Source organism: Phalaenopsis equestris, unplaced genomic scaffold (assembly GCF_001263595.1).
Source record: "Phalaenopsis equestris unplaced genomic scaffold, ASM126359v1 Scaffold000686, whole genome shotgun sequence".
Classification (NCBI taxonomy): domain Eukaryota; kingdom Viridiplantae; phylum Streptophyta; class Magnoliopsida; order Asparagales; family Orchidaceae; genus Phalaenopsis; species Phalaenopsis equestris.
The window spans coordinates 150776-172593 of record NW_018165126.1 but is presented as its reverse complement, the minus strand read 5'-3'; the positions used below and the strand labels follow the sequence as shown (position 1 = coordinate 172593).

Below are 21818 nucleotides of genomic sequence, written 5' to 3'. Positions count from 1 at the left end.
GATAGGGACCCTAGGTGGCATAATCAAACTACAAAATCAATTTGGCGGGAATTAAATTCAAGTGACGCTTTCCCCGTGCATTGCACATCGTAGATCTACACCCCGATCGACTGATCTATTTTGAACTAATCCGAACTAGGTGTCATAATCAAACTACAAAATCATTTTGGCGGGAATTAAATTCAAGTGACGCTTTCCCGTGCATTGCACATCGTAGATCTACGCCCCGATCGACTGATCTATTTTGAACTAATCCGAACAAAATCCAAGCAGCAGGGAGCTAACGCGGGGAGCTAACAAGCTCACAGTCGAGGCAAACGATCATCACTCCGGCTCAACCAGGAGACCCCCCGCTCCATGGTGCCGCCGAATTTCAATCTGACAAAAAACCCTAGGTCAGCGGATGAGAACCTCCATGCGCTAAGCCTTGCGATGTCCGGAAGGGACGGCGGCGGCGACGATGACGACTTCCAGAATCCAAGCCAATCCATCCTCAGCCAGAGTTTCATGCTCTCCTCCCTCAAAAGCAGGCTTTCTCAGCCCTTGAAGCCCTCCAATGGCTACCGTGCTCGGAAGAGACGGAGGCCCTCTGCTGCAAATGGAAAGGAGAATGACAGTATGCTCAGGAACCGAACTTCGGATTCGAGGGTTTTGAAAGAAAGAAAGGAAAAAAATCCAGTGAGCAAACGAAAGGCGGAGCTTTACCACAAGATTGTTCCAGTTGGTTTAGGGAACATTGATTTTACTGTGGGATGCGTTGAGGAGGATGGACTTGAGGATCTGAAATCGAATTTATCAGCATCAGATGTACCGAGGTTTGTGGATGGTTGGCCATGTGAAGAAGGGCGGTTTGGGAGAGGAAGTCCGTGCTTGGAGTCCGTTGAATCAACCCTTTTGAAATCTGCGGTGAGTGATTCTTCCAACTCTGACTTCGATTGTTCTAATGTATGCACATCTTTTGATGAACTTAGTCCAAATCTAAGAAGTTATTGTGATGGGGAAAAGCCAGTGGCTGTGTGGGAGACAGAATCTGCTCACGAATGCAGTGTCTGTAATGAGGCCGAAGAGGGAGTTGCCTGCCTCGCATCAACGGAGCTAGGACTAGCTGAAGATTGGCCAAGGAGAGAGATGGAAGGTCTGATTTCAAATCATGCAGAAGACCGGAGGAAAATTTCATCTGAAGCAAGGCTTTTGGAATCAAAAGAGAAGTCAGTCTTGTCTGGATGCAGAGATGATCCTTCGGGAATACATGGTTCTGAGGAATTGAAGTTGAGCAAACAATTTATTGATCCAAAGGTACATGAGAGGGGTCCAATTGGAGGGATGCAATATGCGAGTCCTCAAAGTTGCCTAGCAGGGATTGTTCTATTGGACAAGAAAAATAGAAATCATCATGCCATGTCTGTTGAAGCTAAACTTCTTGGCTCAAGTAGAAAGTTAGTTCCTTATACAGACACTAGGAGTAGTGAAGAAGTGGATGTCAGTGATGAACTTGAACCAGGAACCCAGTTAAATATGTTGATGGACCTCTGCTGCGAGATGGGCGAACAAGGGGATTCTGTCAGTAGAATGTCAACAGTTGAAGAATTTAATTTAGGCACAGAGTCAGTTCCAATAGAAAGGAATTTATTGCTCCAATGCCCATTATGCCAAACTGATATCACAAAATTGAGTGAAGAGATGCGACAGATTCATACAAATGATTGCCTAGATAAGGATGGCATGAATGAGGTAAAGTTTTCTTTCACTTGAAACAATGACCAAAACCATTAGGCCCGTTGATTCCTCTTCGATCAGATCTCTGTGACAGTATGTTTGCTTATGTTCTTGGCATGCTTATTTTTATTCATGATGTTTCATGTAATAAAGAAAATAATTTATTCTGTTTCTTGTCAAGAATACTTTAATATTTTTTTATAATGGGTTTTAGTCTTGTATAATGGTGATTATTGCTGTCCATGATGAATATGAAACTCTGTATATGGATGCAATCCCAAAATCGTAGCCTTTGTTCTTCTAGCACCTTCATCTTCTCACCTTGGCCAATCATATCTCTCCCTTCTTGGTCCCTCGTTTTCTTGGGCTTTTCCTTTCTTTCTAAATCCAACAACAAGAATACCAAGTTTGATGTGCAATCAACAAATTTTTATGAGCAGGCACAATCTTGATGCATTTTTGATAAGAACTTTTTAAAATTCAAATTCATGATCATCGAAGATCCGAATTCTTCAAATTTATAATCAAACTGAGCGTGCTTCTCGGCTAGAACCCAACGACCTTAAATTTTATTCAATCCGGGTCCAATCAAGCTTAGATTAAGCCGTTGAAGCACAATTGGAGGATTTGAATCATCAATTTAATGATCAAATGAACTTTAAATTTGACATATTTACAGTCAAATTAAGCGTTTCAATGAGTGAAATCCAACGAGCTCTAGATCGCTTAATTCTGAGATCATTAAGGCATTAAAAATCACCTATGATCAAGGGGGATCAATATGAACTGTTTGATCAAGTGGTTATAGAAGTTATGTGCCAAAAGACCAAAATGCTCCTTCCAAAAAAATTATAAATTGATTCTCTCTCTCACTCGGAGGAGAAGAAGGGAATGAGAATTGAAATTTTTGAGTCTGTTCTGGAGAGAAGACTCGTCGAGCAACCATTGAAATCTGTAGTTACCTACCACCATCGAGCACTGACTTAGCACTCGGCCACCGCCGACCACTACCTGCCGTCGCCCTTTACCGCCATCAACCACAGATTGTCGACGACCATTGATTGCAACTGTTGTAGCTAGACTACGACTATTGTTGAAATTTCTAATACTAGTATTTTTTAAACTATATAAAGATAAGTGTAGTTTTTAGTATAAGCTTGCAACCCTGTTATCCCCGTCCTAAGAGAAGGACATACTCCCTCACTGACTAACATATAGTCGATTATTTGGATTGAGCTAGACCCTATGTTTTTTTTTTCTTTTTAGGGTTTTTCCACATAAAAAAATTGGGATCTCCCTTCGCTGTATATTTTCTTATCAACGTGTGAGCTGAATTTTCGTATAATGCTAAGACGATAAATCACTACTCTATCACCACAAATTTTTCTGTATACAACAAAGATAATTGCTTTTGCTTCCACACCCTTTGGTATCCAAATCATATAGATTCATTTGGGTTATGGCTTACAAGTCCTAGAAGTCCTCACCCTCTTCCTTTCAATCTTTGCAATACATGCAGAACAAACTTTGAATTCAAAACTTAAATGCCCCTCCATTATATAATCATATTATATGAAACTCTCCCTTGATGGATTAAGTCCTCATCCTCTCCCATTTTCCCTTGTAAACATGCTCATTTTCCTTCTATCTTTTTCTTTTTAATTTTTACATTCTTTTACTCTTTCTTATTTTTCTTCAACCTAGTCCATTCTCTTTCTTATTTTTTCTTCAATATAGTCCGTTACTGGTTGAAAGTGAGGTAAGGTTTAATCATATTTGTTACAATATTTCTTTTGACTTCACAAAATTTTAATTGTTTGGAAGTCTTTGAGATTCTTAATTTAGCAGTTGTAATCTCTAATAGAATGCCATAGATTTTTTCTTGAATAGGATTTTATTATTTATTATTATCATTAGTGGGATAAAGGCTTGCTGTTATTGTATGACATTTTTACATACTTTTTTAAATAATGGCTTGTTGCTATGAGTTTTGCTTACTTATTGCATTAGTATTATTAAACATCTTAGACCCTACTACATTTAACATATGATTTAGTATTGGCTGTTATTCCATCAATATCTTTTACAAGTAGTACTTAATATCTTGATTGGTTAGAAAAAGAAACCAAACTATGAAATTTAAATGAAATCAATTTTTGAATGATTCCAAACAATTATAAAGAATTACACATATTATTTTGACATTTGATGAAAGGCATAATCTTGTAATTTTCTTAGAATTGGATAGATAGCTTAGAGGGACATTTTGAAAGGTGCAATGTCAAAATTTGAAGAACTGATTTGTCTAAAATAAAATTAGCTGAATTTATTCAAATATTTTGCTGACATCATGTTGTTAAAATAAAATCTGCTTGATCTGAAAGCATCAGGTGAAAAATAAATTTAAATAATAATATTTATTATGTTATGTTATATAGATTAACTGCATGACCTATTTATGCACTTTAAACATAGTAAGAATACTTTATTTGAATATTTTTTTAGGTTTGAAGATTTTTAAGCTGTCATTATTTGTTTGTAGGTTATTTTGTTATCAATATATGTTTTATTAATGACCCTTGATGAATTTATCCATAATTCTCCCAACTAATAGATTAGAAATACTATGAAGAAATAGAATTTGAAATATTCTGTTATAAGGATTATGACATCGTTGTTTGGCATTTCTTAGGATGAATTTTCTAAATAATTAAAGCTAGTTAAACAGACGCATGCATTGGCTTGTAACTAAGTGTTTGTGGTTGCTTGTGATGGTGCATGTAGTTTGTATGGGTGCCATTATATGCCTTGGCGAGAGATATATGCGTGCCTCCTTGTAGATTGGGTTGGTTAAGAATACTCAATCAAGTTTTGGAATCCAAAGGAGTCTCAATTTCTAGTCCCGCTGTCTTCTAAATTTTATGGCTTACTATGTTTCTTCTAGCAACTGTTTTTGGTATGATTTACTTATTTTGTAGAAATCTCATCAAATAATAATATCTTCTTGGGTTCCTTGAACGTTATTGACGACATATTTTTAATGCAGAAATTTCAGGCGGCAATAATTTGGATTTTCTTATCATGACCCATTACTAGCTTGCTTCTCTTCAAGCTTAAGCAAAAATATCAGTAATCACCGTGAGTGGCTTAATTCTAAGGAGTTATCTAACTTCATTAGGATTAGAGTTCAAACATGCAAAAGCTCAAACACATCACTTTTCAATCCGCTTTTTTGTATTTTACAGCATTTGCCGGGCATGACTACTCAGTGCAAACAACCACATCTATTTCCTGCCATATTTAAATATCTGGTGAAATTTAGCTCTTCTTGTTCGAACTTACACTGTTCAGGAGGTCAAAACGTTGTGCTGATTTTTCCATATTTGAGAAGGCTTAGAGTTAATGCATCTTACATCTCTTTATCAATGGAATAATGTAAGATATTTTGATGCTTTCTGTTGAATTCACAGTTCTTGTCGTGATCATCGAGTTTTGTACATCCCAAATTAGAGGAGGGGGATCATCAACATTTGTTTTTTTACTTTTTATCTTTTTTTTTGGGGTGGAAGCATCAGTATATTCAAGATGGCCTTGCGCTCTCCCCACATTTAAAGCAGAATGATGCTCTTGAATTAAATTATGATTATTCAATTTTATGGTTGTGATGCGGAGGTAGTAAGTTTCAGTGAAGGTTGATATCTTTGCAGCTGGTGAACTAGTTGGGATTGGCTGAGAGGCTTTTGGAGATAACTTTTTAAATTGGCATCCTTGCACTCACAAGCTAAAGATGTTTTTTGCATCTTCTATTCTTAGTTAGCTACGGACTCTTGTTAGAAACGATGGAGCCTGGTCCATTATGCTTGGGCGGTTACTTTGCTTTGGAGAGTCACACCTCTTCACAAATAACCACTCCCAACTTCCTCTTTTGTGAATGTGAAGTGAAGCATCTCTTCGCTTGTGAAGTGAAGCATCTCTTCGCTTTCTCCTGTTCGTGATAAAAGCTTCGGATGACTCTCATTGGGTTTTGTAGTCACGCTTTGAATTTTCTCGGGATTTTCTCGGGATAGAGGAAGGTTTCCTCGGGGCAGAGGAAGAAAAGCGCAATGAGGAGCAGTTCCTTGCAGCAGAAGGAAGAAGAAGGAAGAAGAAAAAGTTTGTTCTCCCTAGGCTTCTTCTCGGTGGCTTGTGGCAGAAGAGAAATTAAGTTTATTTCTCTTGTAAGTTTGTCTTCTTCGGTGTATCTCGGTGTAGAGTTTTTTTCGATGTATCTCGGTATAGAGAGAGAAGAAGAGAGAGAGCAACAAAGAGTGAGAGATTCTTCTTGTAAATTGAAGTGTGGTGTAAATTCCTCAAATAGTAAAATCTTCTGTAACTCCGTGGACGTGACAATTTGCCGAACCACGTAAATCTGTGTGTTCCGCTGTGTTGTTCTTTTCTGGTGTGATTTTTTTCGTTCTATTTTTCACTTCGTCGATCGTTCTCCTGTTTGATTTATATATATATATCATGTCAATTGGTATATCTAGATTTCACAACAACAATAACTCTGACACACACTTTGAAACTGACCATGAAGCAGAAGATGAAAAACACTACAGAGAGAAAAAAAGAATAGTAAAAATTGAGGTTGCACTTAATCATTTGCAAATCTCTACATGAAGATTTATAGAGTAGTTAGAATAAAAGAAATTCAAACCATTCATAGATAACAATCAAATAACAAAACTATTATATATAGGCAATTAGTTGAATCTGGATTCCTTTTTTGGAAAACAAGTATACTCCCAACTCTCCTCAAATATTCATATGTGAATGATGATTTCTGAATGGATTATAGTTTATGCTCTCAGCTTGTTTAGCTTATCTATATTATGTAAGATTGAAAGTTCCGTAATTCCACTTGGTACTTTACTTTTACTTCCATAGTTGTTTACCATGTTAAAGTACCTCTATATATGACAGTTGTTTATCCTTGTTTGTCTATATTCTAGCCCACATTGTTTAAGCTAAAGTTAATTGTTTAGTTCTTTTGAGAATTTTGAATCTTCATGAAAGAGGGTTATATTTATGGTTTTTGAACTTCTTTTAATACTGAAAGTTATATTTCTCATTGCTACCTTTATTTTGCAGTGAAAGAAAAATGGAAACAATCATAAACCTTGTATCATTGGTTTTTACTAGCAATAAAGCTATATGTTCATCGCAGGTATCTATTCCTATTGGTCAAACAAAACCTAATGCATGTAACCAGATTGTTGATACTAACCCTGTCATTGAGTGGCTAAGGGCATTGGATTTGTGCCGATATGAGGAGGCTTTCGTCAGAGAAGAGATTGATTGGGATACTCTCCATTGGCTGACAGAAGAGGTTTGCATTATGTAATTTCTTTATCTTTAGGTGTACAACTCTTTAAGTTTTTTCTTAGTAATTATTTGGAGGTTCATCATCATCATTACCATCATTCTAACTATTTGGGGTATATTTATGGTCTTATCTTCCATTCCTTCATGTTTAGTGTTGATCCATTGGAAATTATTTTCAAACTTGTACAACACAATTCTTTTTACACAAACTTTATACATAAATCTTTGGTTTACACCTTTTTCTCCCTACTATTTGAAACTGATACTACATCTTGTTAGCGCATTCTACCATTCGTAGTATATGTTAAAACTACTTTGTTTCTTTTTGATTGCCTTATCTTCAATATATGATAGTTCCATTGCCTTTTAATTATATAATCTTTTATTAATATATTATTTATAAGTTTTCTACGCATCTATCTCAATATTCTCATTTTTGCCATGTTTAACTTTACTAATGTTGATAATCAGGGAAAGTTGTTCGTTGCTCTATTTCTAGACATAAAAAGCATTGGAGCCTCTTATTTGTTTTACCCTGCAAAGTCTCTCAGGAATCATCTAGTCCCCTATACAATTGCAATTTTCTACTGATATTATTCATTTTTCACCAAATGATTGGGCGTTATTTTACTTGTTCTTCTAGCCTATGGTCAGTAAATTAGATCGCGAGGGGTTTTAACATTTCAATTGCAAGATCAAAATTAAATTAAGATTAAAAAAATAACACACCAACATGTAATGAAATCTTGTAAAGTCTTAATTCTCGTAGATATAATACGATTAATCACACATCCAATTCAAAGAAGAACATGTTGAGAGAAAACCGTACAATTTTTATTGAAAAACCAAATTGAAAGTATTATACAAACATGAACAATCTAAGCCGATAGAAATCTCAATTTGCTCCACTTCAATCCTCTTTGCACAATGATCTCCATTAGATTTACTCTCTCACACACTCATGATGTAGAAAACACACTCACTACTCTCTCATAGTCACTCTCTAAATCATACTCTAATTAAGAAAATAACACACAACACTTCTCCAGTCATCCTTTCGGATGAGTGTTTGTTGATCTCCAACTCTCCCATGTGAGACGATGGCTGATAAAATCCTTGTGAAAAGAATTTGCTGCTTTAACTCCTCTTGCATCAATCGTCCCTGAACAACATTAAATTGACTGAAATCGGGGTTGGGGACCTAGGAGCCTAGGGGCAAGGTTTGCGCCTACTTTTCAATATGGGGCATCTGGGGCTGACGCAGAGTTTTCAAGTGCTCTGTTTTTTTTGTGATGTGGAACACCGATTCGAGAGACCTGCTCGAACAAAGCACACAAAGTAAGAAAACACAAGGATACCAAGATTTAGTGTGGAAAAACTCCAGAATGGGAAAAAACCATGGAGCCACACCACACTAAAACTCAATGTGAAGAAATGTACAGATTACACTATACTCAAGCCCCTCCATAACTTGGAACACTTGGGTCTCTCCTCTCTCTCTTTTGCACAAGGGAAATCTCAAAATCCTTCAACACAAACATTTCACACACACCTCACAGTAAAAGACAAAATCTAAATTCTCGAACTGCATAAATTCGGTTACAGGACCGTAGGCCCTACCCCCAGGGTGAACGTTCTGGGCACAACAGAGCCCTTCCTAAGTTCCAAGTTTCTTGGTGCACTGTTTCTGGGTGCCTAGGCACCCCCACTGGTGCTGGGTGCTTGCTGCCAGACACCTCTCTGGGGGTCTGGGCACTAATTGTCAGGCTCTAAGGCGTCTCCTTGGGTTTTTGGTGCCCTTCCTAGCCCAATCAAGCCCCACATATAACAATTTCTCTCATCTTGATCTATACCAAATTTATAGTAATATATGTTATGGCTATTGGTCTCAACCTTTCTAAAATTAAATTGAAGTCAATAATTGCTTTAGTTTCTCATTTGTAACAAACTTAGTTAACATATATGCAGGATTATGAACTATATATCCACTTAAAAGATAATTGACCATATTCTATGAGTGAACAAATGAAGTGATATCTTAGTTGAATGTTTCGTCTTGACATGAAATTGATGTTCTTAACTAGATGAATGAAACTTATACTGTATCAATGAAGTTTTCTGTTCTCTTGTTTATTGTCCAGTTATGATAGAAAAGCTTTGTAGCTAAATCATTTCTTGGTTAGCCTCATTAATAACATTATACTTAGTTTCTGTAGTTAATAGTGCAACAATCTTTTGCAGTATAAAAAACACAACTCACTGTTGTGTTCCCCAAAGTGAAAATATAACACGATATCTCCTACTAGATCTGAATTTACATATACCAATAACTTCATTCCTTCATTTTCAAAGCAAAGAACCTTGTTGACCGTTCATATCAAATATCTAAGAATCTACTTCTTCGCCTCCCAATGATGTTTACTTGGATTACTTGGGTATCGGTTGACCACTCCCACTGCATATGTATGGCTTTATACATATCATTGTATACATCAAGCTTTCAACTGCTGAAGCATTCAAAGCTCTTTTCACTTGTGTTTGCTCTACTCCAGACTTAAGCAATTATTCTTTATATAATTTAGAGTGACTACCTAAGGGGTTGCACATTAGTATTGTCTTACTCATGTTGAACCCGTGTAAGACATTCTCAACATATTCTACCTGAGACAACTTCAAAGTATCTGCACTGGAGTTCCTATTGATTCTGATTGGGTATTTTCTTGGTTGAACATAAATTTTTCATTTTAAATTTTTTAGATAATTGCTCTTTCAATTTTCTGATCTTTTTCATATCTGCTCTTGCAATTAGCATGTCACCTACATGCAAATAAATCATAATATAACAATTATCAAGTTATTTAATGATACAATAATGATCTGTTTAACACTTCATGTTCCCACTGTCTGACATAAAACTTCTCAAACCTTATGTACCATTGTCTTGGTGCATTCTTCAACCCATAAAGTCTCTTCTTTAGTTTACAAACCATATCTTCTTTTACTAGAACTTGATATTGTGGTTGCGTCATATACAGTTCCTCTTCTAAGTCACCATGTAAGAAAGTTTTCTTTACACCATCTGCTCCAGTTGTATATTTTTATCTGCTATCAAGCGCAACACAATTCTGATAGTTGTTATCTTTACTATTGAAGAAAATATTTCAGTGTACTCTAATACTTTCTTTTGCTGAAAGTTAAAAAGCCTCACCTTATAATCCTTGCTACAATCTGACTCTTCTTTCAGCCTCTAAATCCACTTATTGTGCAATGTCTTTTTATCATCGGGTTTTGTGAAATCCCAAAGCTGATTTGAGCTTAGTGATTAAATCTCGTCATTCATGACAAACTTGAGTGACCTCTTTATGCATTATGGTCACCACTATCAATTAGCAATAGATAGTACAAAAAAGGAGAATACCTCTGTATCGATTGTGTGATTCTGGTTGATTTTTTGATTTCTTAGCAGGTAGCTAAGGAACTTCTTATGCTTCATCAGATTGAATACTTTTACTTTCTCTATTTTATTGATCATCATTATCTTTTATCTCAAAATATTTGGAGCGCTCTTCAGAAGTCACTGATGAATAATCCTTGGTTTTATTTATATTTTGGTACATATTCATTTAATTGAAAGTAACATCTCAGGTTCTTATGAATTTATGTTCTGATAGTCCCAAAAATTATACCCAAATTCTTGAGTCATTACAAATAAAAGTGTATTTGTAAAATTTTGAATCAAGTTTATTCATGATCTTGCATCAACATGAACATGTGATGAACAACAAAATACTTTTAGGTGAGATAGATTTATCTCTTTGGTACTCTAGATTTTTTCAGGTAAACCCTTATTCAAAGGTATTAAGGGACCATAATTGATCAGATAAATCATTGTGTTCACCGTTTTTGCCCAAAACTGTTTTGACAAACTTGCATGCAACCTCATATTCTTGGCACGCTCCACAATACTTCTATTCATGTGTTTTACAACATTATTTTCTTGTGGTGTCCTTGGGATAGTTAACATTTGCCCGAACTCTCTTGAAGCACAATAACTTCTGAACCTTAGATAGCGATATTCGTCACTATTGTTTGATTCAAGCTACTTCAACTTCAAGTTTGTCTAATTCTCAACCGCAATTTTTCATTTCTTAAACACTTCAAAGAATCAGATTCATAATTCGAGAAGTATACTTATATCTTCTTAGTGTGATCATTAATGAAGGTAACAAAGTTTTGAAAACCTCCAATGGACCAAACTGAAGGAAGACCCATACATTAGTATGCACTAATTATAATTTTTCAGACTTCATTTTTGATTCACTTTAAGAGAAAGTTATCTTATTTTTCTGGCCATAAATGCAATCTTCACAAATATTTAGTTCTATGGATTTTAAGCCATGAAGTTTATATTTAGAAAGTGAGGATTTCATACTTTGCTATATAAGTGAGGCCAAAGACCTTCATAAACCTTTATTCCAACTACACCAATGGATATAACATTTTATTGATCAAGTAAAGAGTGTATTCAATGTTGCCTCAAATCATCATCATTGCTCTCTCTGGTCACATTCCACGATTCACTTACAAATGTAGTCACTTACCTTGATCTTGCAAGCTGACTCACATAAATCAAATTTCTCTTCGAATATAAAACATATCTAGTTTCATTGAGTTTTCAGACTAATTCGTTTGATAACTTGATATCATCATCATGCTTTTCAACAAAACTATAGGCTCTGTTATCTCCCCAAATACTCTTCTATGGATCACTATGAGTATAATTTTTAAATACCTTGATGTAAGCATGTAAAGAGGCATCTGAATCCATTATCCATGATTCAATACTATTAAGGGACAAAGTAAGGGAGTTACATTGGATTTTTACCGTGGAGACATTTGTAGAGAGTTTTCTATCTGAACCTCAATCACCAACCTTCTTTGGAGATTTGCTGTGTTTATTGAAGTGACATTTCTTCCCGCAGTTCCAACATTATCCTCTACCATTTTCTCTTTCTACTTGAAATTTCTTCTTCTGGATTTGAATCTTTTCTTGCATGTGTTTTTATCCAGATTTCTTTCGCTGCTCTTAACATTCCGAGTAGAATTTGAAGTTTCACTGCTTACCTTCTTTCAAACTTCTTCATTCAGTACCGACCTAATAGTGTCATCAAAATTTAACTTCATGTTATTTGAAGAATTACTCACCCCAGTAACTTGTTCGTCACAACTATATGGCAATAAAAATAGTATTGATAGTGCCATGAATTCATCATCAAATTTGATACCAACAAAGCATAACTGATTAATTACAGCGTTGAAATTGTTCTAATGCTCAACCACTGAACTATCATTCATCATATTCATATTGAATAATCTCTTCATAAAAAAAATTTATTTGAAATTTGATACCAACAAAACACAACAGATTAATCACAACGTTGAAATTGTTCAAATGCTCAATCATTGAACCACCATTCATCATCTTCATATTGAATAATCTCTTAAAAAAAATTTATTTGAAGCAGAGGACTTCTCATACATCGTTGTTAGTGCAGTCATGAGAATAATTGTAGTCTTCTCATTCATAATATTGAAAGTAATAAATGAGAAAAGTAAAAGACGGATCAGACTCCATGTTGTTTGGTCAAGAACTTCTCATTCTTTTAGAGTTATCGATTTTGGCTTCTTGGTAATTCATTCCTGTGACAAATATAACTTTTTTTGATAAAATAAGTCTTCAATTTATATTTTCTAGGAAACATAGTTCAAATAATTAAAATTTTCTACATTGTACCTCACTTAGTAGATCATTGTTCTCACTTTGGCACCACTTGTTGGGGAAATGATATATGTAGAAATGCGAAACACCGATTCGAGAGATTCGAAGAAAAACCTAGAAAAAAGCTCACAAAATAAGAAGATACAAGAACACTAAGATTTAATATGTAAAAACTCGAGAGCGGGAAAAAATCACGTAGTCACACCACACCAAGAAATCTACCATAAAGAAATGTACAGATTACATCACACTTAAGAGTTTCTACAACTTGGAACACTCGGGTTGCTCTTCCTCTCTCTCTTTCGCATAAGAAAAATAGTTAAATGCTTCCTTCAACGCCGACACTTCGCACACACCTTCTCGTAACAAAAGATGAATTATAAAGTTTTGAATTGCAAAAATTCGGTTATAGGCACCTAGGCGTGACCCCAGGTGCATTGTTATATGGAACATTTTCGACGCAACAACGCCCTTCCCGGGCGTCATGTTTCCTAGCGCACTGTTCGTGGGTGCCTAGGTGCCCCCACTGGTGATGGGTTCCTGTTGCCAGAAGTTAGAACGCTTCCTGAGGCACCAGGGCTTCGGCTACCGGGCTCCAAGACGTCTCTCTGGTGTTGGGCACCTTTCCTAGCCCAATTAGGCTCCACATATGACAACTACCAGGATTTTTCACCTTCTAAATTTCTAGTTCTTATAACAGTTGCGCTAGTTGTAGTTTTATAGGTTACCTTTAAGTCTCTATTAGGTTACCTTATCTTGAGGTACTTTTCTACAATCATCACCTCCCTAATATAAAAGCTATATTCTATTCTGTTCTGTTTTTCTATATAATTAGTTCAACAAGCTTAAATCTACATGCATAGAAAACATTTTAGCTTCTAAAAATAATTCTTGATATCACTGAAAATTCAGTAACATATACTTAGTATTCGTATTACCAATATTAAGCCTATTATTCCTGGAGCATTTTCCCATTATTTTGATTTTCTACTTGTTTTATTGAATGACTGAACGATTAGAATTATGTCTTATATGAATAACATACATTAAGACACCTTAATTGAATGTTTCATGTGAGCACATTGATAAATAATAAAAATAAAAAGCCCCCTTAATACCGATTGTTGATGTAATCACATTATAGTTGGATCTATTGTTTAATGGTCTATAATACTTGATAACATCTTATCATTTTCAATATTCTTTGAAAATTCTTTTTTCTGTTTGCTATTTATATTTTTTCATTAAATATTTTAGCATTAAAATTTTCGTCTATATATATAAATATAAATTTTGTACTTATTTTATTGGATGTCTCAATAATGCGGGAGCTCACCGTTGCAGTAGTGAAGCAGTTACAGTATTGTGGACCAATTTCCTATTTGATCCCTTACCTTTTCTATTTCCTTCATTTTCTAACTACTACTACTTATTATAAATATGTTGTTTGTTGTCTTAGAGTTAGATTTTGGTGAGTTTTATTTCAGATTTTTTTGGTGCTCCAACTGTATCTCTCTCCCGATGTGTTGTTTTATCTTCCTCCTATCCCCTTCTGCATTTTTTCACATTGCTCCTTGATGTCGTACCTCGCAACAACCGCCTCTATTTTTTGTAGTTCCAGCCACCGCCAACATTTTCTGCTCCCTCGTCCTCGCCGCCCTCATTGTCCAAGTCCTCCACCTTCGCTGCCGCAACACACGATATCTTCTCTTTGTTGTTTTTCTGTTGTCCAGCCGCCCGAAACAACCTGTTGCTGTTTGGATAGCCACCCCGTGTTATTTTGCTGTTCCAGCTGCCCCTAACTGCTATCACCCCTCATCCACGCTCCGAAAACATTCCCTACCTTGCCGCCATCTCTCCAAGCCCGCTAACTTGTCATAACCATCATCTAGAATCCACCCTAACACGAGTTGTGTGTCGTCTTGTATTTTCCCTTTCAAGTGTGTTCATTGTAACTATCTATTTGCTTCCGATAATAATATTTACTTTTCCTAATGCGTTTTAGTTAACTCCGGTATTATTTGGTACAGAGCTAGCTTAACTCTAGTTTTATCTTAGGGTTTCTTAGCATACACTCTTACCAATTCACCTCCACCAAAATTTTTCTTTTCTATTCCCAAACCCTAGCCAAATTTTGACTAACCCTAATTTTTTCTTGTTGATTTTTAAAATCAGCAACCCCAAATTAGTTTTCCTATAGCTTCTTTCACCTCCAACCCTAAAACCTAGCCATGCCACCAAGGAGGTACATGCCCGAGCCTACTTGAGAGGAGATACAACGAGAGATCCACCGACTTCAGTGGAGGCTCGTGGATTGAGAATGAAACCCGGTGGAAGATTGCTCTCGACCTGGATTTGGAGAATCGAATGGGAGCAAGAGATGAGGATCTGAATCTGTTAATAGGGCGGAATTTGCAGATGTGAAAGACCCGCCACATGCTTTGAAATTCAGTATCAGAGGAGGCTGAGAGAAGAGTTAGCATATGGAGAATGGGAGAATCTGAAGATGAAGCACGAGATCCAATACCAATTCATACTTGCTTATTATAGATAGAAGATTCAGCCTCTAGTTTCAGAAGTGAAGAGACCACATCATCTAGCGACCAACCATCTTACATGCAACACTTAACCTCATCTTATAGCCAAATTACACTGGAAAATATCCAAGCTTACCCTATCAAAGGAAAAAAATGAGTCAGAGTAGAGAATAGTTGAAACCAATCTGCATCTCTAAATTTGTCCCAGTCAGGAAGTGTTGCAAGTGGCACGGATTTAGGCATGTTGAATCAGACTGCAAAACTAGGGGGTGATCTGTTTCAAGGTGCAGGGCATTCTTGAAAAATTGGGTAATGACATAGCAAACACTGAAAATGATGATGGCACAAAGCTGGTGGACTAGTTTACAGTTGAAGAGAAAAATGGTGATCTGGAAGAAGATGCAAACTTCATAGAGGATTCTCAACTTTCAACCAACGAAAAAGAGACACCATCGATTTCAGTTGACCTCAAGATATAGATTCGAGCTAAGGTAACAATAGCTATCCTAGAAGATAATGACTCTGCTGCAATGTGCATTCCGACAGAGTATGAGATTATGGTGCCTCAAGCTAGCATTTTGCAGGCATTGAGAGGAGTATCAACAGGACTGTCATTGGATGTCCAAATGAGCCATGAGTTTGGGGAGCCGATATCAGACACAAGACAACCCAAAATAAGAGAAATTCAGACATTTCAGATCCATAGACTCGTTCCTGAGTTGCTCCTACTGAGGGAAGTTCCACATGTCAGAGATGAGGCCCTTTTGTGTCACATCGGGAATATTACAGGGAGTGATTCAGATGTTAGATTTTGTTCAATATAGCACCCATCATCAGATGTCAAGACAGGAGGAATGAACCCATCCTGGACATTTATCTTAGGAGCTTGATGGAGATGAAAATTATTCACCGAGATCCAAGTCCTATCAGTGAAGAAGAGGAGGGCTCTTCTGAGTGGCTGATAGTGATAGTGGTGCACCTTGTCACAGATTTCACCTCTGAGTTTATTTCTTCTCACATATTGGTTTATCAGCTACATTCCGCCTAGAATGAGAAGTGAACGAAGCAGGATACTAGTCTATCTACAGTGCCAACTATGGTTGTGCCAAAAGAGGACGGATACCTATTTTACCAGATTGTGTTGTATAATGACAACGCCTACATGATTTACCTCTTAAGGGATTGCAATTTCTCTGCTACCATCAATGGGTAAACTTGACTCCGTGCTACAAAGAATCAGAAGCAAATGAAGTCAATGCTCCCCCAACCTCAAGAGATATCGCGGGAGCTTACCGTCGCAGTACTGTGGCAGCTACAGTAGTGCTGACCAATTTCCTATTTGATCCCTTACATTTTCTATTTCTTTCCTATTCTAGATCCTTCCTATTCTAACTACTTGTACTTATTATAAATATGTTGTTTGCTGTCTTAAGTTTAGGTTTTGGCGAGTTCTATTTTAGATTCTGTTTGGACAGCTGCCAACGTCCGTTCTTCTTTTTGAGGGCTGTATTCGAGGGATTTGGTGGTGCTCCAACTGTATCTCTCTCCCAAGGTGGTGCTTATCTTCCTCCTATCTCCTTCCACTTTTTTCCACATTGCTCCCTGCCGCCGTACCTCGCTGCAGCCACCCACAACAACTTCCCGATTGCTGATTTCTGCAGTTCCAGCCGCCTCCAGTGCTTTCTCCTCCCTTGTCTTCACTGCGCTTGCTGTCCCAGCCCTCCACCTTTTTTGCCGCAGCACGCGATGCCTTCCTATTGTTTTTCCTGCTGTCCAGCCACCCCTGCTGCTGTTTGGAGTGCCGCCCCGTTCTGTCCTGCAGTTCCAGTTGCTCCTAACCGCTGCCACCCCTCATCCACAGTCCGGAAACCCCCTTCCTACCTTGCCGCCACTTCTCCGAGCCCCCTATTCGTCACCACCATCATCAGTGATCCACCCTAATGCGAGTTTTGTGTCGATTGTGTTGTATTTTTCCTTTCTAGTGTGTTGATTATAACCATCTATTTGCTTCCAGTAATAATTTTTTTCTCTTTTTCTAATGTGATTTGGGTTAACTCCGGTATCACTCACTGATTGGAGTCATATTATATTCTAATAACATATATTAACACACCTTATTTTGAATATTTCTTTTAAGTATCTTGATAAATAATATAACCAAACATACCTAATAGTAATATTTATGTAATTCCATTGCAAATGAAGATTTTTTGGTCATTTTGCAAATACATCTAAGAATAGTTAAATGCTCAGCCTTAATACGATGCTGTCATTTTGAATACTCATTGAAAATTCTTCTCTCTATTTATTATCTGCGTTTTTTCATTACTCATCTCAGAATTAAAATTTGTTTTGGTGATGAATCCTTCTGGCTTGAAATTATATTGATTCTTCAATAATGACGCAATTTCTTATAGTCTATATTCTATTACTCTCACCAAGCTTCCATTATATAACTCCCAAATGTAATTCCTTCATAGTTGTCACAATTGTGATGTTTTATTTTGTTATAAAAATATTTTGATATTAATATGTACGCTAACTCATGTTATTTCCTTTTTATACTCTAAGGATCTTATCAGTATTGGTGTTGTTGCTTTGGGGCCTAGAAAAAAAATTGTCCATGCTCTTAATGTTATTCGTCAAAGAAATTGTCTTTCTCAAGATGGAGAAAATGTCACTTACGCAACACCGAATGAAAAGAAAAATTTAGGTTTACTGGGAAACAAGTTGATCACAGAATACTTTCATGGACCAAAGTCATGTAAAGCAAGAGTTGGCAATCCTTTTAGATCAGTTGACAATGCTGAACAAACTCGAAAGGGTTCATCTCAGAAGATGGTTGGTACTAGAAAGAGAGTCAATCGCGGTAGAGCAAGAGAAACACCTCCTTGGTGTTGCATATCAGGAACACCATTTCGAGTGGTGCGTATTTAGCCTCTCATTTCAAATTATTATTTATTCCACTTTTTGTACTTTTCAGTATATCATTTATGTATCCAACGTGTATATCAGGAACACCATTTCGAGTGATGCATTTAACCTCTCATTTCAAATTATTATTTATTACACTTTTTGTACTTTTCTGTATATAATTTATGCATTCAACAGTTCTCTAATTTTTTAGTGGAGTAATTGAAATTGTTGATTGTGCTCCCACAAAGTTGTACATCGCCTTCCGTTTCATATTATATTGACTTTTATCAATCTTTAACACTTTCTATATAGTAAAATTGTATTGATTCTTTGTATACCTTTAAAATATAATTGGTTAGCGTATAATGTCACTGTTGCAAGAACAAATGTTGGAACCATGTATGAGCCAAAAATTGAGACTTGCTCTAACCTATTTGAATTATGCTCAATTTTGTTTTAATTGTGTCTGAACTTGGATTGAACAATTGTTCAAATATGTTCAAATCATGCTGTACGCTCATGGTTCGCATCATGTTTGAACATGACCAAAAAAACGCGGTTTAAATAAGGTTTGAACATTTGTTTGAACATGTTTGCATAATATTTTTATATTGCATGAATAAGATTCAAATATTGTTATGACATGTTCAAACAGTATTAAGAAAATATGCTTTGAATAATGTTTAATTATACTCGAACAATGCTTGATCATGATCTGAAGGTCATACCACATGTTCTAACAATGTTCGAATCACAGTTTTTGATATTAAAGCTAGTCAAAATGATATAATTGAAATATGATAGAAATATTAACAAATTAATATCCTTTTCTCTTGAAGTTACCAATGAATACAAAAAATGTTGAACTCCATTGGCACTAGCGTCTTATCTTTTACGCGACAAATTTTATATCACTAAATATTGACAACAAGAATAAAAAAAGCTAAAGTATGGAAATACAAATGTTGTTCTTTCTATAGCGCAGGCATAGAAGGATTCGGATTATTTTTATTCAAAATGAACTTTTGTGCATATCTTTTTCAAAAACAAGCAACAAATATATTTTTCCAATTTCTCTTGTTATGGGGCATATATAGTCAAATTTCATTGACATTTTATTTGTCAATCTCGGATAGCAATTCTTTGCCTTTTTTTTTTTTTAATTCGTTTCATTGTTTGCTTCATGTGGCTTTATCTGACAGAAGAATGTTTAGTTTACCTTGCTAAATGGCTGAATTCTCATTTTACACTTTGTTATGTGATTTTGATCATTTGAGCATGCATTACAACTTTTGTCATTTATGGTATCATTCTCCTCACCATATCCGCCTCCAAATCATTTTTACCACTGAATTTTAAGCTTAGTAGTACCTATTTTCATTGTATCTTGGAATTGATCTCAGGCCCTTGGCAATATGATTATTTCTTTTGAGTTTTGTATTTGATTGATCTTGTAAATACTTATTTTTTATTTGGACGCTTCTTATTTGCAGGATGCATTTCGTTACTTAAGAGGAGATTGTTCTCACTGGTTTTTAACACACTTCCATATGGACCGTAAGTTTGTATTAGTATTGTTTTTACATTTGTCCTACTCCATGTTTTGGCAACTTTTACGCTGTTTTATCTCGTCTTGCAACATTGCCCTATTTTGTTTTATCCACTTTGTGAATTTAATTCATCTTTTTAGCAATCATAACAGCAGTTTTTCAAACCCTGAATATTTATCCTTCGATAGTTCTTTTTGTTACTAAATTTCCAAATCTTCACTTTGTTCTATCATCATCAGCCTTCATCGTCATTAACCTTTATCCCAATCATTGGGGTTGGCTGTATGAAGCCTATTCTACTCATGTTGTTAATTGCCATTTCGAATATTAACTCTATTTTTTATGTATTATTTTTAGTTCATCTCTTTCCATCATCTAGTTTTAACAACAGTAAGTACTTATTTATCAATTTCCAATCGCATGCAGCGACGCCGCCGACTTCTTCCTCGACGGAGATGCCGCCTCTGCCCTAACACACTCGTCGCTTCTTCGGCTACGCTACTCCTTCACCCTCCTCTGCTCTCTGGTTGCCTTCCCATCTGATATGCAGTTAATAGGACAAATTCCTCTCTTCGGCTTTTCTACTGCTCATTTCCTCTTTCCGACTCCTCACTTCCTATCATTTCTGTTTAACTGTCCGACCCTTTGTTTCATCTTCCCCGATTCTTCGTTCCACCTCCTGCATTTACAAAACTGTTAAAATTCGAGAGAGAGGAAATCACACCCAAATCCTAAATTTAAGACTTACAACAAAGCATCTATTTATACTAAAGAATATTAAATTATAAAAGACTAACTTGTCTTTAGGCACAAAAAATAAAATTACTCTTAGGCTAGGCACCAACATAAAATAATGATCATCAAATTTTATAGCTAGCTTGTTATAGCTGAAAGGCACCAACATAAAATAATATCATCAAATTTTATAGCTAGCTTGTTATAGCTGAAGGATTAATCTATATGACGTTGCCATCAAAGGAAGAAATCTAGGCGTTATGAATGACAAAGCTATATTGACACATGGAAGACAGATGAGATAGCAACCATGGGATTTATATTAAATGACTCACTTTTGTAGCATAAAGTGCAACTGGGGAGTATTTTAGTAGCTTTTTGAGTTAGAGACATGTATAATGTGATGTAGCTCAGTTGATCTAATCAGTAGTTTAGGTGAAAAAGAAATGGACCATTTTTATTGTTTCTAGGCTGTATAAAGTTTGTACTTCAACAAGTTGTATTAGTGCATTTCTCTGTTTTACAAAAGTACTTTAAAAGTTAAGTTTTTTCTTTTTTTTTTGAAGTTTATCCCTCAGCAGATTCTTGGTGCAAATTTTATATGCTGGTCGGCTAACTGTCATTAAACTTCTGAAATTCATGAACCTTATTGTGGCTGAGCTAAAATCGTGCTTATGCTGAGATCTATTCCGGAGGGAAGGATCGCTGGCTTTCCTGATTTAAGTCTTGCTTTTTTTAAACTTATCTGATTTTTCTGCCATTAACTTATTCAGATTATCAGGGTCTCACAAAGAACTTTTGCCATGGGAAGGTTTATTGCTCTAAAATTACAGCACAACTAGTAAATATGAAGATTGGTGTTCCATGGGATAGAATTGAAATTTTGCCTTTAAACAAAAAAATTACCATTGCTGGTGTGACTTTGACCTGTTTAGATGCTAACCACTGCCCTGGGTCTATAATTATTCTTTTTGAACCATCCAATAATAAGGTTTGTTTCCTTTTGCGGTTTAGTTAGCTATTTTGATTTTCATTGTTATATCAACAGATTGTCATGACATTTCCTTATTCAGGCAGTCCTGCACACTGGGGATTTTAGATTTTCTTCAGAGATGGCAGGCTCTACTATTTTGCAGTCATCCTATATCCACACTCTTATATTGGACACGACTTATTGCAATCCTCAAGTTTGTTATTGAAATCAATAGTTTTCCTTCTTTT

General features: G+C 35.9%; 1 protein-coding gene across 1 annotated transcript in view; it reads left to right on the top strand.

The window, feature by feature from the left end:
• Positions 1-264: 264 nt before the first annotated feature.
• The window catches only part of LOC110030243, a 34956-nt gene continuing 13402 nt past the window's right edge, over positions 265-21818 (top strand). Inside the window, 7 exon segments of the mRNA XM_020732863.1 lie at positions 265-906; positions 1006-1731; positions 6923-7084; positions 17968-18321; positions 19806-19869; positions 21371-21588; positions 21671-21784. Coding sequence (XP_020588522.1) covers positions 358-906; positions 1006-1731; positions 6923-7084; positions 17968-18321; positions 19806-19869; positions 21371-21588; positions 21671-21784 — 2187 coding nt within the window. The 5' untranslated portion in view covers positions 265-357.